The sequence below is a fragment of the Pieris rapae genome, chromosome 7 (assembly GCF_905147795.1).
Source record: "Pieris rapae chromosome 7, ilPieRapa1.1, whole genome shotgun sequence".
Taxonomy (NCBI): domain Eukaryota; kingdom Metazoa; phylum Arthropoda; class Insecta; order Lepidoptera; family Pieridae; genus Pieris; species Pieris rapae.
In genome coordinates, this window is record NC_059515.1 from 1,996,041 (window position 1) to 2,014,626 (window position 18,586).

Below are 18,586 nucleotides of genomic sequence, written 5' to 3' on the forward strand. Positions count from 1 at the left end.
CTCAAATTCTTTTCGAATATCAAATTAAATTTTACAAATTGGCTAACGCCATTTTCATTTTAACAAAATAAATACATTAATTCATGGCTGATACATAAATTAACTTATCTTTAAGGATGAAACAATTTAAAGCAAAATCTGTTTTCATTTTCGAACATATTTGCCATATTAAAATAAAATTTGTATAAGAACTCATAACAAAACTCGAATTAGAGATTTTCAGCTAAAGACGTCAGCTAGTGACTGCTACATTAAGCAGGTATTTCACATATTCCATCTAAATGCCTGCTCTAACCATATCTAGCAGTCCAAGTCCAAGAAATTAGAGAACTATAAAAAAAAATAATAAAGCCTTTTATATTTATAAATTATTCACACATTCACATCACATTTGTGATGAATACTTAAATGATCCTAATCCTTGGGATTGATTTGCTCCAGTTCAAACAATTTGTATTAAAAACTTGGCGATTGAAAAGAGTGGCGGAAAGTTTCTTGCCAGTTCTTCTTACCCGCTCTACGCCCTTGACTTGCGAACTGGTTGTAAATGTAAATTTACAATTAATTTAATTTGTTTTTCTTGACGTTCATAAGTGTACATGTTTACCTATGTCCTATATGAATAAAGATATTTTGATTTGATTTGATTTGAAGTGGCCCTAGGAGTCGTTTTGGCGCGATAGTCCTCATCGGTATGACGTCGTCATATTATTATGCACTAGCTTTGAATGCCAACAGTTTTACTAAACTTACCCATTGACGAGAAAATTTGCTTGTGTATTCCATAAGGTATCGCATAGCAACATTGCATTTTCTTATAAATCTAATCAATTTTAATTAATAGTTTGTAACTTTTTATCACAGCCACAGCTGTTGATAAAAATAATAGTTCATCGCATCCCATGGTGATAAAATGTTTGAAAGCAGTTCAATCGATTTACTCTTCAAGATAGTCGTGTACGCTTAATTATTGACAGTAAAACAATTGTAATTTATAAATTATAATAAATATATTATTATTGTTATTATTACTCAACTAGGTCATCTAGAAAATAAACAGAACTATTTTGTTTGCTATCAGTGAAGTGCGTAAACACTGTCGGTTACATCAGTTTCGTTCAGTAAACATTTGAATATCGGTATACAGAAGTAAGTACTGGCCTCAATTAATTTTTTCATGTATTTATTATTTATTTACACTTCGTTTCATGTACAAAAATAAAGTACAATTGACATAATAAAAAGAAGGGCAGCTTTTTTAAGTCAAAATTTATTTTAGTGTTATACATTTGGGAACAAAGATATGTATGATATACAATATTTTACTGCCAAAGAAATTATCTCTAAGTAATTGAAGACTATTACTAAGACCCAATTCTCTAAGACGAATTGGTTCATAAATACTTCACATATATATAAGTAACAACTACATCTTTGAACGTAAATGCATCGTCAAATATATAAAGTACTATGAAATTAACGATGTTTTAAATTCATAGTACTTTATATCTTTGACGATGCATTGAATTGAATGTCTACTACAAACTACGTTTCCAAATTTCATTTTAATAAGTTTTTGAAGTTATATTTGGCGCGTTAGGAAAAAATGATGAGAGTAAAATTTTTCGATGCGTACGCACACCGTCGCTAAATTTTTTTACCATTAAGTTAGCTACAGTCAACATTTTAGTTTTTTCTATTATTAGTGCCATTTTTTCTACATACGTAGAATAAGGCGAAAGATAAAATTTTTGAAAGGATTTTTATCTTGTTATTCCAAAGAAGTATTCTAACGCACACGTTGTTTTGACAATAATCACTTCATACTTTTTTCTTTTTTAGATAGCATGGAACGGGTTGCTCGCCGACGGAATCACGAAAATGAAAATGGTTATTCAAAAGAGAAAGAGAAAGATCCAGAATTCATGCATAGGGAGTCTGTTCTAACAGTACTCATGAATGAGTCGCTACACATAAGGGCGATTTATCACATATTTGTCGCCATTTTGATCATGCTCTTCTTGGATACTGTCATTTACGACATTGTCGAACGTGGAAAGCAAGTAAAATATTATCATAATCTTTCTATATACACTTTTGCACTACTGAAACATATTTAGTTTTTTATAGAACAGGGGGCAAACGGGCAGGAGGCTCATCTAATGTTAAGTGATACCGCCGCCCGTGGACACTTTCGATGCTAGAGGGCTCGCGAGTGCGTTGCCGGTTTAAGAATTTGGACGCTCTTTTCCTGAAGGACCCTAAGTTGAATTATAGAAGTTACGTTCTAGTAGTTATAGTTCTTACGAACGTCGTCGTTCTGATTCAGTCACCAGTTTCATACATAAAAAGAATAATTCGCGTACTAGAGGAACGCATTTAGATTCGATGAAAAGCAGCTTTAGATGTTACGTAATTTATACAAAACATTAAGATTCTGATTCAAATTATTTAGTGAATTAGTATGAGTGCACGTTAGTTAAAGTGGTAGATGGATTAAAATTAGAACACAAGAAGAAAGTGTCTTTCCGATAATTGAGTCTGTAAGTCATGCCATTGGACACTTGGGGTCGCCAGGCATCATTTTGATACTTAATACATATGCGCATTAAAATTATATAATTGCGTGGATAAATTAAATGATGTGTATCAAATGAGAATTATGTCGCCGGCTTTCTTTCGCACGATAAGGTATTTTTACCTTTGAGAACTTCTCTTGTAAATTTCTCGGAGATTATAGTAATTGTCTTTTATTAACATAACTTTTACACATTTAAAGATAACAATTTTTTTAACGGATTAAAGTTATGTATTATTGTAAACTTATAATTATTTAAACATAATTTAACCGACGTTTCGCGTGCATTACAGCGTGCGTGGTCACGGTGATGGTTAAATTTAAATAATTATAAGTTTACAATAATACATAACTAATTTAATCCGTTAAAAAAAGTGTTTTCTTTCTTCCCGGAGATTATTAATTTAAATCTTAAAACAACAAAATATCCTTCTGTTTATTACCGTTAGTGAAACATGTTAAATAAGACGCAAATGGCTTTCACTGTAAAGTAAAACAACAGTAAAATTATTACGAATGAAACAACCATGAAAATACATTTTACGACCAAATTTTATAACATATGAAAACATTGAGAAGGGAAATTCAAATAATCCAGAAATAACTATGCGAGACAATAAGTCCACTTAATACCATTCCAAAACGGTTCTAAAATATTATGCAAATGACCTCTTAAAGCCTACAAAAGACTTTAAAGCTCCACAGAATTAATGAAACTATTGTTGGCTTAGTTTAATTAAATTAAGTTCTGTAATAAAACAGAAATCAATTCACACTCCTTTACCCGTTTCTTTAGAACATACTATACCAGTAGTTGTCATATACATTATAATAATTAATTGTAAATGTAGTCGAGTCATTTCGAACAAATTTCAGTGTCATACCTATTCTTAAAAGGTATTCCCCCCCATCCCCAGACATCTATAGACAACGGTAAAAAAATATCGTTATAATGGCTGAAATTATCTTCAGCAATTCTTATTAGATCAAGTTAGATCAATTCCCAAGCTTTTTTGTGTCACCTTAGCCTTACAAACAGCCTTTTCATTTCCAAAGTTTTTATCGTTAAATTAAAGAAATTTAAGTGATACCTATCCTATTTTTCCTTTTAGAAATAAAATACTAGTATTTTTTTAATGCTATACAGTAAATAAAACGTATTATGACAAACTTAAATTTCAAATAATTTTATAAACGTTCGAAGCCCCGGGCACAATTAAATTGCCCCCACGTGGGGCGTATACCCCATGTTGGGAAACACTTAGATATTTATTCGATTAGTCTACGGTCTCACTCAAGCTTTCTGTACAACAATTTATTGTTACTATTTTAGTTATCAAAGCTTAGCACACAGCTTTCAATATTTTCAGCATGTCGACTATCTAAACATCTCGTATACAACAAGTTCTTTGAGCGTTGCCTCTATTAAGTTCCGAATACGTCTACGGAACGAAAATATCTATTGTTAACTCACATAGACGCGTGCTACCTAACTTGATACTAAATCTCCACAAACAAAATGAATACGAAATTGAATTTTCCAGATTGAATGTTGGTATTGCATCTGTGGTGTATGGTTTCGGCGACATCAGACGCGCCTTCAAAATTTGGCTGTTCGAGCTTACTGTCGCTCTTATATTCTATCCGGGGCTACGGATATATGCAGCTACGAGAAAATTGGTGAAAAAAAGTGCAGGTAAAGTGAAATTGTGTATGTATATTTAATAAATTACTTTATAGAGGTAAGACTCGTCTGTGACTAAGAATTTTAAAAAATATTTTTTTTTTAACTTTGAACATTTTACCATAAGTAAACACATTATTCCTTTACGGGTAAGTAATTTAATTATTTTGTAATTACGAGTAAATTTCTAAAAGAAATATAAAATCACGGTAATTTGTAAAGTATTTATTTAATTATATGTAATCTAACAGCTTACTTAATACATATTATTATACAAAATACTAAAACAATACACAAAGCCAAAACAGATTACACAGATTAACAAAATTATTTAATTAATATAAAAATCAGAAAACAAGCATTAAAAGACAAAATTACATTTAAAAGAAAAACAAAAGAATAAAATTAAAAAAAACAGCAAAATTAAAAAAAGCAACAAATAATACTAAGAATGTATTAATAACTACTACTTAAAAAAACTACTACTTAAAAAATCGGAGACTTCCCGCTTCTCGTATTTTTAAATAGTATCTTAAAAAATCATCTGAATCTTGTAGTCATAGTTTTGAAAATATTATTAACTTAAATAATCTAGAACTACTGTTATTCAGGCGGCAGATTCCTGATTTTCGAAAATATGTTTCATAAGTCGATTAGGTAGGTAATTCTATATCATTATGTGGCGGACACAAATCAAAGAACGCAAAAATAGCTGCTCAAATGAAGCCAATAAGTTCAATAAAAATGAAAAAGCCAGTCACCAGATCATCAATCATTTTCTTATTAACTCAAAAAACTTTAACAAAGCCTACGTCATATTGTCCAATGACACCAAGCTTAATTACACAGTATGACAATGGCTTTGTAGAAAATTTTAATATTTTTAAAAGGACGAGAAAGACCCGCTGTGGGAGATTTATAGGATATAACATCTGCGCCAAATCCGCAACAAAAAGTATTAGGCATTAATCTCAGAAATCAAAGTTTGCTCAGCGTTGGTCTGATCACACGAAATATCGCTGTATAGGATTATTTCTACCGCTATTCTGCCCCTGTTTATTAGATACTTATAATAAAACCCCAGGCCCCAGAGGCTTTTACACAAACTATGTTAAGGTTTGGCCCCTTTTCGTATGTAAGGTCTATGAGGTGTATAGCAATTATTATTTAATTAATCAATTGATTTGTATAATGTTCAATTAAGTTTCGTGGCGTATGGCGGCCCGATTACCGGTGAGACGTTAATGATGTGAATTACGGTTGCCGCGTATTGCTTGTCTTAAAATTCGCACTCAGGAGATGTCTTCTCATGCTCTATGGTATTTACAAAATAATAATTTAATAATGTCTATAAAAAGTTATATATATTTATTTATATGTAACGTTACAGCTACATGCATACATATTCTAACTAGAAAACACTTCGACAAAATTTTCACTTTGTTTTGAATTTAATACATAATTATAGTTATAACATAAAGGTAAATAAAAAGTTAGTTAATTAATTCAATCACTCAAAACATAATTGAAATATTAATTATGCAGTAACATGACAAAAATCTAAACCAAACAACAGGACCTAATTTAGCATTATATACCTTTTGGAAGACCAAAGGGCCTCGTAAAGACGTGCTGCCCGAAGCTTCGCAATGGCAGCTAGATTGTGTGAATATGTAAGAGTTATTTTACGGTTCAGAAAAAAGTTGTGAATCAGTAACGCATAAAAGCTACGTCCCCGGAGCTTCGGATTATAAACGAAGCAACATAAATTCTACACGAATCTTAAAACTAAATATATGGAAGGTATAGGTTTTAACTTTCATGCAATATGGTGGCAAATTATAAATCTGTCTTTTTAAAAGAAAAAATTACAAACTTTTTTGTAGACAAAATTTCTATATGTTAAAACCGCCACCTCTGCTGACCACCCTCATTGGTAACGTGAAAAATGTAACCTCTTTTTAAATTGTATTGTTGTCAGCTCAAACCCGATAGGCGAAATACGCTGATAAATCGTGTTCGTACGAGGTATTTGGGACAATTGGGAATATTTTGACAGCACGACCTGTTGCCTGGTTCAGAATACAGAATTGTGAAATAGGGGCGAGTTGTTTGTCTGGATCGTAGTTGTTAACGATTTGCATTCTGTGTATGTCATTGATGAAATACGCGAACAATTCTGCATGGTACTGTTCCTAGCCTAAAAGAATAAACCTTGACTAGTGAAACTACTGAGGTTCTGAAGCCCCCAGTGGCTAAAGTCGGATGTTGTATATGACTTTACCGAAATCACTTTGTGAGCGCGATTCCGAATGTGACGTCATCGTCCTAATAGGCACAATTAAGGCTTATGTCTTATATGTAAAGCAATTTGATTAGTAGATTATCCTCAGGCAACTCATTTGACAATTTATTTGGTTTAATCTGTGAACGTGTTAGTACAATATAAACGCTTATATATATATATAACACATGCTACTGAAATCTGAAAAATATACATAGACTATGTATATTTTTCGGATATATCGGTATAGTAAGAATATTAAGCTTATAAATACAATAATATTTGTATTGATCTATCTAAGGAAAAGCTTGCCTAGAAAATTGTCTTTGAAAATAAAAACGCTGGAAAACAACCCAAAATAATAGTTTTTTCGTATATTAAAATTTAAATATGACCCTCAAAAAATTTAGTTAGCTAAAGAAAAAATATACACAAATTTGTAACTGGCACACATTGTATGTAAGCTATACTTAATATCTTCTGTATCCATGCAATCAAATTTACTCATAATCAATGTGAACTGACCCCCAATTATTGATTGAATAATTCAATTAGCGATAATGTTATCATTTTAAATTCTTTTCAACAACGTTACATTGTTGCACACTGAAGGTAATTAATATTGTTAACTAAACATTTTAAACTTTTTTCAAACATTGCAATATTATATTAATTAAAAGTTGTTTTTTATAGAACAGGTGGCTAACGAGGAGGCTCACCTGATGTTAAGTGATACCGCCGCCCATGGACACTCTTAATGCCAGACGGCAGGCGAGTGCGTTGCCGAACTTTTAAGAATTGGCACAGTCTTTTCTTGAAGGACCCTAAGTCTAATTGGTTCGGAAATATTCATTGGGCAGCTGGTTCCACAAAGTGGTGGTGCGCGGCAAAAAATCGATACCATTTATAATTATGTATAAGCTTAAATGGGGTTGATTACCGTAGAAGTAAAATTAAAAAGGGTAGAACAACGATTTCTAAAGTAACTAAATGTTAATTCTTGAAAGAACCCGAAAAGATCTCTGAGCAAGTTTGGGAGCGCTACCAAGAAACCCCGATTAGCTTGCAGATCAAGCCACGCAATTGGCAATGGATAAGGATAAGAACCCGCAAGGAAAGCGGGAGATTGGCCGTCCCAGGGAAACCGTCACCATACAATACGGCTCTCTTTGGCAGATGAGGCAAAGAGAGCCGAAAAGAAGCACGAGGTTCCATACCAAACGCGATGGAGACTCACTGTTGACGCCCTCTTCCCTATATAGGGATTATAGGACATTAAGTTAATTCTTTAAAGAATGCGTCGCAGTTGTAGTCTTTATAAGGCCATCTTAACATTTTCTGAGCTACCTTACCGCTAGTCACCTGTTATATAAAGGAACAATAAGTACTATGATCGAAATAAATTTAATTGAAAGTAAAGGTATTCAATTCTTTCAGGGTCATATGAAATAGTATAGATATCACTACATAGCAGGCTTCTAATTTTATATTTGCATTTCTAAATATTAATTATTATTTATATTATAATGATATATTACTACAAACTCTACCAACAGTTTCTTATATAAAGCTTGGCGTCAATTATTCTCAAAATATATTAAATTAAAAAATCACCTCTGTAAAACAAAAAACGTGGGAAAATTATATGAGAACATAAAAACGCCTAAGAATAATTTCATTACCAGCTAGGTACAAGTCAGTTTCTATTGGTGATTTATAAAAAAACTTCTTAAACAAAATAATCTACCTAATAAATAAATTAATATATAGGTTTAGTGTTTCCCATTGTGCACTTAAAACTTACAATAACATTAGAATTGATAATCTCGCAGTAAAGGTTATCGTCCAACGATAGTATAGATGCTTTTATATTAGCTATATTTATATATTTTATAGTAGGGGCAGATAGAGGGCAGATAAAAGGCAGTTTTTTTATAGGGAACCTAAAAATATTGAGATTATGGAAATATAAATGTATTTCAGTGTAAAAGTATTTCAAATATAAGGCTTTTACAAATTGGAAGATAAATACAAAAGAGTTCTTTAAGTCAATGTCTGTGGTGTATAATTGTAATTAAACGAACTTACGGTTTGAAATAAAAACGCATAACATAGTTTATAATAACTCGGTTGTATGTAAATAAAAAAAATATTATTTATAACAACAAACCATCGATTTTTAATGTACACAGTTCCGATTATACTACCTATATTATGTAAAGATGGCTGATCCGACCGAGGATCGTTGCAAAACTAACTGGGTCTAATCTGTATAAACCTTTTTGTTCGGAAGCTCGTTTATCCTGTCACAAAATCCAATGTAATCACAGTAACAAACTTAGAAAGATAAAAGGTAACGAAGTTATTTTATGCCTTTATTATATTAAAAAACCAGAGTTGTATAGATGATCGTGATTTTTAAAACGAAACGGCTTTTTAAAATTGTTGTTCAACGCGCAAACATGCAGAATTTGCTTAAAATTCCGCGATTTATTCATATTTTTGTGGCATATATGTGTCTAATGACTGTCCTAATCTGTTGATTATTAAATATATAAATAAAAAATATATCTCAGTGATTCCTAGAGCAGTGTTGGCCTCAGCGTGCGACTCGCATCTTATAGGTTCGATCCCTGGCTGTGCGCCAGAGGACTTTCTTCCTAAGTGCGCATATAATCACTCGAACCGTGAAGGAAAAAATCGTGAGGATAGGAAACCGGCTGGCCTTAAACCAACAAAATAACGACGGCGTGTGTCAGGCACGGGAGGCTGCTCTCCTACTTGCCTATTATTGTAACCTGCAATTGCCTGTTATTGCAACAGGCAATAACAGGGAAATATTAATCAGACAATGATCATTCAAAGATCATTGATCATTCAATGATCAGAGGCCCAGGTCCAATAAGGTAGTGCCAATGATTTGCCAATTTCCCATCCACCGTGAATTAATATTATTTTTTGCTAAATATCAGAATGTTTTTCCAATTTACTTAAAACAATTGAAGCATTGAGAAACACATCTAATGGCAATACACTTAAATCCCGTGACACTATATTTTTAGATGACTTAGCTTTATTTGAAGGCTTTCCATTAGGTCTTTTGAAATGAATACTGATTCATGATAGATCGGTCCCAGCGTCACCAATAAAAAATATTTATAGGATAAATAATATATTTTCCTATAAATATAAAAAAATTACAACATATTATCGGTGCTATGTTTTAACATATTATTTATTCTTCAAGTTGCGATTCCAAGGTTTTTTTATTCGGTAATAAAATCTGTAAAATCTTGGGATCACCATCTCTTTGAACTATATACGTAGAATAGAAAGTAGAATATAGTACTGGCACCGGTTTTGCAGGCTTTAAATTTAGGCAAAGCGTCCCTATCCATACAGCGGCCATGTGCTATCGTTACCCTTAAGAACTTAATTCTATATACTGCTAATACTATTTGATATTCTAGTACTAGTTTAATACAATACAATATATTTACAGTGTCCTGTCAACTTCTATCCGTGGTGGGTGTAATTTGCCTCATTCTATTGAAAATATGTCTTATTGGAGTGCCATGCTGGGAATTAGCAAGAAAACATCTTGCTGTGGGTTCGTCGGTGGCGGTGACTTGTGAAATGGTGAGTGGAAATACAAATTTATATAGAATAGTAGTATTATAACTATTTTTGAATTGTAACTTGTAAGTTAGTCTACATATTATAGGCCGACTGTACTCACGTCTTATATACAAAAAAATATCTAATAATATAAGCATTCTCACTTGAACGCACAAAAAATTTCATCAAAATCTGTCCGGGTGGACAGTGGATGGATATTTACCAGCTGTTTATTTGCTGTATAGATAAATAACCTATGTAGTTACTGCCGGGCTGATTTGTGAACCAGGTCGCCATTCAGGGCGCTACAAAGAAAACATAAAAATCGGTCTAGTCGTTTAAGAGGATGATTCGATGATGATTCAGTGCAGTTCAGTACAGTAGAACAATATATATAAAGATTATTGTTTGGAAATTTTGAAATAGAATAATGGTAATTAAAACCCATATTCGAATAATAATTTATTTAAATTGTAATGTTAGTGAAGTAAGCTGTAAGCTGTGATAGCTTATTAATTTGGTTCCCGAATTCCTCGTAAACACTTCAGAACTTTCTCTAAGTTCATGTCAAAGTTCCAAACAACAATTCCTTCCTATATCAGCTAGAAACTTAGGTAATTGTTTTGTTGAAAGCACGTATAAAAACGCAGCTTTAGAAACGTTACGAAATTTATTATTGTAGCAATACTTGCTACGACGTAGCTTACCTTATTACCTTATTGGTGTGGACGTTTTGTAAACTTTGACGTTAGTTCTTTGATTTGCCAAGTTACATATAATCTTTTTATAGATAAAATAAAATAAAATTGAAATCACTTATTAGACGCAAAACATTATATTTTGTACTCACATTCTGAAGGTTGTAATCATACAATAGGTATCAAATAGTTGAGAAACAATATAAATTTTAGTTAACCATTTTTTTTATAGGCCCGCGCGGTTTGTGCATTGCGGCCCAGGGTCATTAGTTAACCTTATACATAATATATGACCACTAGCATTTATACTAGGCCTAGCCTGTACCTTAAACGCTAGTTTCTTCCAGTGACATTAACAAATTTTTTAATTAAGTCATTAGATGTATATAAAACTAGAAATGTAACACTTAACATTCTACCTTCGATCACAGACCAACTAAACTTTATGTGCTTATTGTTAATATATATGTGCCTATAGCAAAAAATAGGCATAATTCAGTAAAATAGTGTAGAAAGTGAAATGTAACATAAATCAGATACCCTCGTCAGACCGCGGTGAACGCCAGTAAATAACAGTTCCAGCGCCGGGTGGCGCTGACAAACACCATTACCAAGTCCTACATCACTCCGTAATATGACGCCATCGCCCTATTTTTCTTCTTATCAAGGCATTTAATTGATATATCGAAGTTACACCATCTGATAAGAATAATAAACCAGCTTGTGATACAATCTATTTGTTAAAATATAAGATGTCTATAATTTATTCTATATATTCTATGATAAATTTCGCGCCTTTCTATGACTATCACTAACATCTCTCTCTGCTCTATGACACAACAAAAGATAGTTTGTTGTACTAGATAACTTTTACTACCTAAAACCAAATCCACTATTGTAACACTATTCATTAACCTATTAAATATTGATACCACCTCGACTTGCTTAACATATTATATGATGAAAATAAACAATGGCGCTACCTTTATTTTCTACTAATAGGCAAGTAGGTCTAAGGAATGCCGGTTTTCTCGAGATGATTTCATTTAGACAGTGAATGTTAAATGCGAGCATAACTGAAAATCCATTGGTGTATAGCCGGGGATTGAACCTACGACCTCAGAACCGTCGCACGCTAAAGCCACTAACACTGTTCTAATAATAAATTGTTATCACACTTAAATCGTATAAACCGTAATTTATATCGGATTTATGATAAACAAAATGTTTATACGTAATATGTGATTAGAGTTACCTACAGATGGTAGTTGTGGTCAAATGTTACCTTTTTACCTTACTTTCCGCTTCTTAAGCAGTTTTTTCCGCGCACTACCACTATGTTCCAAACCATCTTATAAAATTTGAAATGCATTCTGTCCATACGTGAGACGATATTACCATAGATATGTGTTTTCCAGCCATTTTTCTTTCTAAATAATATCCTCATTTGCAGTTATATTTATAAAAAGGTATACGTACTTAAATTAAGGTAAATCTAGTTAAATATATACAAAATTAAAATACCTTTAACGATACAGAGGTATTGTTATTTTCTACGTGTATTTGTACACAAGTCGCAACGAGTAATTCTCTCAAGTATTAACTTGATTCATATTTATTGGGCAAGTAGTTCCTGTTAACTGAGAGCATTAGTAATGACCATTGCTCCGTTAGTAATTAAGTTGCTCCATATATTGCCCTTGAAGCATTAACCATTGACTTTTCCTTTTCTAAACTAGGTTTATTATGTTAGAGAAATGGTATATTTCGATTACAACAATAATTATAGTGACAATATTTTTAATTACAACCCTCGCGAATTTCGTTTCGCGTATATATTTTTATGAAGGTTTTTCGTAAATCTTCATTTAAAAAAATACTGTCGTGGTAACATATTTTGTGATTCAATATTAGTTAGAGTTTGATACAACCGTGAAACCACATTAACGCACCGGTAATGGAAAAACGATGATAAACTATTTATAGCTCAATATTCTATAATGATAATTATATTTCAGCAGTTCCAGAGACTATTTTGTACAAACGTTAGCTCTATATCATCAAAAAGATATATACACAAATACTTCACAGTATCCTGTAATATAATGTAATATGTACATACATACATCCTAGAGTGGTTTCTGTTATTTTTAGTTTACAAACCTATTCGTATACGAGTTTAATAACAATTTAACTAAGTTTAAAGAAAACACTTTTTTAACGGATTAAAGTTATGTATTATTGTAAACAAAATTATTTAATCATAATTTAAATTTAACCGACGCTTAACTTTAATCCGTTAGAAAGTGTTTTCTTTAAATGTGTAAAAGTTATGTTAATAAAAGACAATATTAAATTTAACTAAGTACCTACAGCTAAAACAATTACATTATTTATTACATTAAAATGATAAGTTAATGGTATAATTACAATTCCGATACATTAAAACGAATGTCAAGTCAACTTTTAAAGGTTTGTGGCTTAGATTTCTTAGCTGTATCATGTTCATTTGTCAATCTAATGGGCAAGAAGGTGACACACGCCGTCGACTTTTTGGGTCTGAGGCAAGCCGGTTTACTCACAATGTTTTCCATCACCGTTCAAGCGAATATGCACACATAGACATATAGTCCATTGGTTAGATTAAACCTACGACTATACGATACGCCGATACATATATTCAGTAATGTTACAACATTTTATGTTTCTATAGTTGCTGTTTCATTGACCTTTATATGTTACATATTTTTACTCACGATTTATGACTAACAACCCGTATGTCTGTTGACTATCGTTTCCTTTAATAAGGCCAATACTGCTCTAACTTCTGCTTTCAGTTCCGTTATGCAATGAAAATCTGCGCTGTAGCAGGCGATTGTATACCCCGATGCCACAACGATCAGAGGCCATTGCCAACATTCCAACATTACTTGTACTTCCTGTTTGCACCTACACTTATTTATAGAGATTCATACCCACGGTAAGTATTAAATTTATATGTAAAACAATGTATAATAAATGATTGCCAAGTATTTATTTGCTAATAGTATAATATATTAAAACACTTAAATTAAATTTATAGTTATTCAAAACTGTTATGTAACTTACCTATATTTTATACGGTTTAAAAGCTATTGTAATAAGGTCACGTAATAGAGAAAAATTGTTATTGATATTTCTGTACAAAATTGCATGCAGACGTGAGAAACTGGGTCTGCCACATGCATATCTCAATTTCCATCGATTACCAGAAATAATAATAAAAGCAAAGTCGCATCTAGACCAAAAATATTACCAAAATCACAAATTAATAACGCACGTATTCAAAAATGTCCACTTTACGAGGTTATTAGAAATCAAATAACAAAAGCAATGGAGATCTTATAAAACCTTAATTAACAACTTTTCTTTAAATTACACTCGATTTATCGTATTTCCTATAGAGAAGCATACAGTATTGTCCAATGTTCAATTTAGGTCACATCACCTGCGCAAAGGTGAAAATGTGAACAATATTAGAGCAAGGATATAGAAATAAATCGTGTTTTGCAAAGTAACTGACATAATATATAAAATATAAATAATATAAAACTAATAATATATAATATAAAACTTTTTATTTAATAATTATTTGTGAGTCTCAGATATATTCTTAAGTTTACTTATAGATTAAATTCTGTATGTTAGTAACACGTATTTACTAATAAAAACTTGGAGAAAATTACATTTTCAATACATTACGATTAGTTATATAATTATGTTTACATGAGTTCATCATCGAACGTAGAGGCAGAATACGAAATTCCACCCGTATTACCTTGACGTCCGCCGTTTTGAAAATTGCCTTGAAAAACGCGCCGTTCCACAACTGCGCGTTTTTCAAGGCAATTTTTGCCGCGCATCACCAGTTTGTGGAACCAGCTACTCACTGAAGTATTTTCGAACCAATTCGACTTCCTTCAAGAAAAGAGCGTTTCTTAAAAGGCCGGCAACGCACTCACTAACATCAGGTGAGCCTCATGCCTGTTTGCAACGTTCTATAAAAAATGAGTTCAAATTAATAATTTTAAATTTAGTAACTTATTTCGGATTAACTTAGCCGCGAAGATAGTCAAGTAGGCTGGTTTTATGCTCCAACTACAAAAGCTTATTTTTAAAATATCTGCATTACTCTTTTTAAACACATACAATCGTAGGCTCGGTTGTATGTCAGAAATCGCTTATTAGTGAGAAGCTCTATTGTGCTTTTACATCCATGTTTATTAGTTTTAATTCCGTTTATAAATAACAACTATTAAAGTGGACCTAAATGTTATAATATTACTTCAAAATATTTCTCAAAGGATTTTAATATTAAAGTAGAAACGTAATTTAAACAATACGACAGGAGGAAAGTCGGATTCATTACCATCTAAGAGCCAGAATTCTAGCAAGTATTTTTCATGAATAAATAATCTTGTTTCAGAACAAAGAAGATAAGGTGGGGAATGGTTTTGTTTCACTTCTCAGAGGTCGCCGCTGTCGTCTTTTATAATTGTTTTCTTTGGGAGCGATTTATTTTGCCTTATTGGTCTGACTATGGTAAAAAGCCACAGGTAAGTAACCAGCCTTTGCCCCACTATATTTGTACCTTTTGCATTAAATTAGATTCATATCAATGAGACAGATCGTAGTTTATGTGACAGATCGTAGTTTATGTGACAGATCGTAGTTTTTGTGACAGATCGTAGTTTATAAAAAGACCAAAAAAAAAAAAAATATCAATGAGACGTTATTTTGATTAAGCGCATGAATTTAATTTAATTTTTTTGACGTTCATAAGTGTACTTGTTTACCTATTTGAATACCTAAAGCTATTTTGATTTGATTTGGTTTAAATGCAAATAGTGTGAAAACATCATATCGTGTAATAAAAATACTACTTTCACTATATATTATCATACAGACTGCTTAAAGCAGGTTATCATTAACTTTGTTTCTATATATAAAAATTACGTTATGCAATTCAAAGTGCAGTGGAAATAGTAAGTGTAAAATTTTGTAGTGTTCAATAATTAACAACAATTACCGACTCTTTTAACTGCGAATAACTGGGACATAAATAAACCTAATTTGTGTAAATTAGGTTTATTTAACATTTATATAACTATATATTAATACACTACATTCATTTACATAATATCCTTTTAATTATATTACATTATATTTTTATGTACGTAGGTTGAAGCTGGTACAGTAGTACGCGGAATGTTCGCCTGTGTTTTGCCAGGTTTAATATCGTTTCTTTGTGGCTTCTATTGTCTTCTACACGCCTGGCTCAATGCGTTCGCTGAGATTATGACATTTGGAGACCGTCTTTTTTACGAGGTACCTACAGCTTTATAATGAACTTATTCAACATCTGTGCGCAGTATTTTTGGAATTCAAATATGCCTACTTTTATATATGTTATAAACAGAATTTATATTTTACAGTCTGGGAACGCTTCGACAATTTACGTTTTTTTATGTGTTACGCTTTGAAACGCAAACGCCAGAACTAATATTTAGCAAAAATAAGTACCATATAAATAAGCGTATAGCTGAATTACTTAATTTTTACCAAATTTATTATAAAATAGTAAAAATATTAAATAATAATAATCAGTGGCTGCAACCATATTAAGTCTAGATCTCAGATTTCTGAATCTGTTTCATAATCAGTGAAAATGTTTACCTACAATAAAAAGATTATTTTATTTCAGGATTGGTGGACCAAATCTCGGTATTCTAATTACTATCGGGCGTGGAATCGTGTAGTTTCATCTTGGCTTCGTGACTACATTTTCCGCCCAATTACCCCACTCACCGGGCGTCCCCTTGCCTATGTAACCGTATTCTTTGTAAGTAATAAATCGACAGTACGTGCTTTCTTTTAAACACAGTTCATGTGATATTAAAGTATTCTTTAGGTATATTACGAGTACATTGTCATGAAATCCATGACCAGGAAAACGGATTAATTGTAGCATATCCTTCCTACAAAATATTGTAAAAATTATTAAAACAAGTTATATTTGTGAATTTCAACATAATATAGTCAAACGTTTATCATAGCTTTATAATATCTTTATGAAATGTTTTAGTTTTTGAAAACCTAGACACAAACTTGTTTAGTTTACACAAAGAGCAGTCTAAACTAATCACAAACAGATACTTCTGATATGGTGCTTTGTTGTTAGTAAACATATTAATAAGTAATATTCTAGATAGAGCCATTACGCAAATAAACGCACGACCTATAAATTAAGGTCAGCACTTAATGGAATATTTAACTCGCGCTTGTTCTGCAACAACTTGCATCGTTAAACTCTCAACTTGTGTTAGTTCAAGGCTTAGCATGTACTTAATATCGAACAAGTATTTAAAACTGAAATACTTTGTTCGTTTATATGATGAAAATTCGCCCTAGTTACTTACATTATCATTGCTCGGCATGGATCGGAAAAACAAGACGAAATAACGCTGCTTTTTTTTATCGTAGAAAAAAGGGTTGGTTTGGATGATACTGTGGACTTATAACTAAACGCAACAACGTGCGTCGGCTTTTTTTCTTTTTATCACCCATTCCCGGTCTCACAGGAAGGCAATTAGGTATAATACAGAAAATGAAATATCATCCGTGTGACCGCAATATCTGTCGTTCCACAACGGATCTCCTTTCCGATACGCGCCATCAGTGTAACCTGCTGACAGCTCTCGGAGATTATATAAAATTGTACGCATAGTACCACTATGTATCTGTAAAGGCCAGCTATATTAAGGGGAACATCCAATACAAGAGTCCTATACAATTCCTATTTATAGGTTGTATTTTAAAACAGCAAATAACTTTCAGGTTTCATCGGTAGCTCACGAAGTTATCTTGGCGCTTGGTTTTGGATTCTTCTATCCGGTATTGCTGATACAGTTTGGCGTTATGGGTGTGATGCTCCTGCCACTCACAGCTACGGCAGGAAAACGATTTCCTAGCATATTTAACATGTTTATGTGGCTTTCATTTTTCATAGGCACAGGTAATTTAGTGATGTGATGTCATCACACTCGAAATTTAGAGCTCCGAGATCGTATCTAGAAACATTGAATTTGATATTCGGGAGCCATACTTAGCGCTGAATCTCGATTGAATTCTTTATCTTCATGATCAACTCGATCGATGTGATATGTATTTTAATAGAATTAATCCCGGTCATTGGATAAAAATAGATTTTCTCAGTAAATTTATGGTGACTCTATTACGTCTGTTAAAAAAACTGGCTACTGTTAAAGTTATTTTATATTTTCACTAGAAGAAGTAAATATTTAAATATGATTACAAAATTATATTTTTTACTTTATATGGATTAAATAAAATGAAAAAGAATTGAATTAAAGCCTAATTTTTTTTAAGAAAGACACCTTTATATTTTTAGGAATTTTACGATATAGTTTTACAGTAAAAATTCATTTTTACAGGAATGTTATGGAGCCTCTACCCAATGGAATACTTTGCTCGGAAGAACTGCCCGCCTTCTGAAAATGACAGCTTTTTCATACCAAAGTCATGGTCTTGTCCGAAAATAGTACTAAAACCTAATTGGACATTTGAAAATCCTTTTGATTTAAATATATAATAAAAATAATATGTTTATTTAAATAAATAAAACTACTGCCTGTATGCAATCAGGAATATGTAGACATAGAAAA

At 31.9% G+C, this 18,586-nt stretch overlaps 1 protein-coding gene across 1 annotated transcript; it reads left to right on the forward strand.

The window, feature by feature from the left end:
- The first annotated feature begins 1,000 nt into the window (after positions 1–1,000).
- Positions 1,001–18,539, forward strand: LOC110996350 (sterol O-acyltransferase 2). Its single transcript, XM_022263974.2, has 10 exons — positions 1,001–1,149; positions 1,843–2,059; positions 4,123–4,274; positions 10,049–10,185; positions 13,700–13,842; positions 15,328–15,457; positions 16,083–16,229; positions 16,606–16,743; positions 17,739–17,916; positions 18,356–18,539. The coding sequence occupies exons 2-10, from the start codon at positions 1,848–1,850 to the stop codon at positions 18,511–18,513; spliced, it is 1,395 nt and encodes a 464-aa protein (XP_022119666.1). The 5' UTR covers positions 1,001–1,149; positions 1,843–1,847; the 3' UTR covers positions 18,514–18,539.
- The last annotated feature ends 47 nt before the right edge of the window (positions 18,540–18,586 follow it).

Bases quoted from the DNA above. Each gene is read 5' to 3' on its own strand.
- LOC110996350 (XM_022263974.2), top strand. From the start codon at position 1,848: ATGGAACGGGTTGCTCGCCGACGGAATCACGAAAATGAAAATGGTTAT. The intron at 10,186-13,699 runs GTGAGTGGAAAT...TTCTGCTTTCAG, and splicing joins TGGCGGTGACTTGTGAAATG to TTCCGTTATGCAATGAAAAT. The intron at 16,744-17,738 runs GTAAGTAATAAA...AATAACTTTCAG, and splicing joins CCTATGTAACCGTATTCTTT to GTTTCATCGGTAGCTCACGA.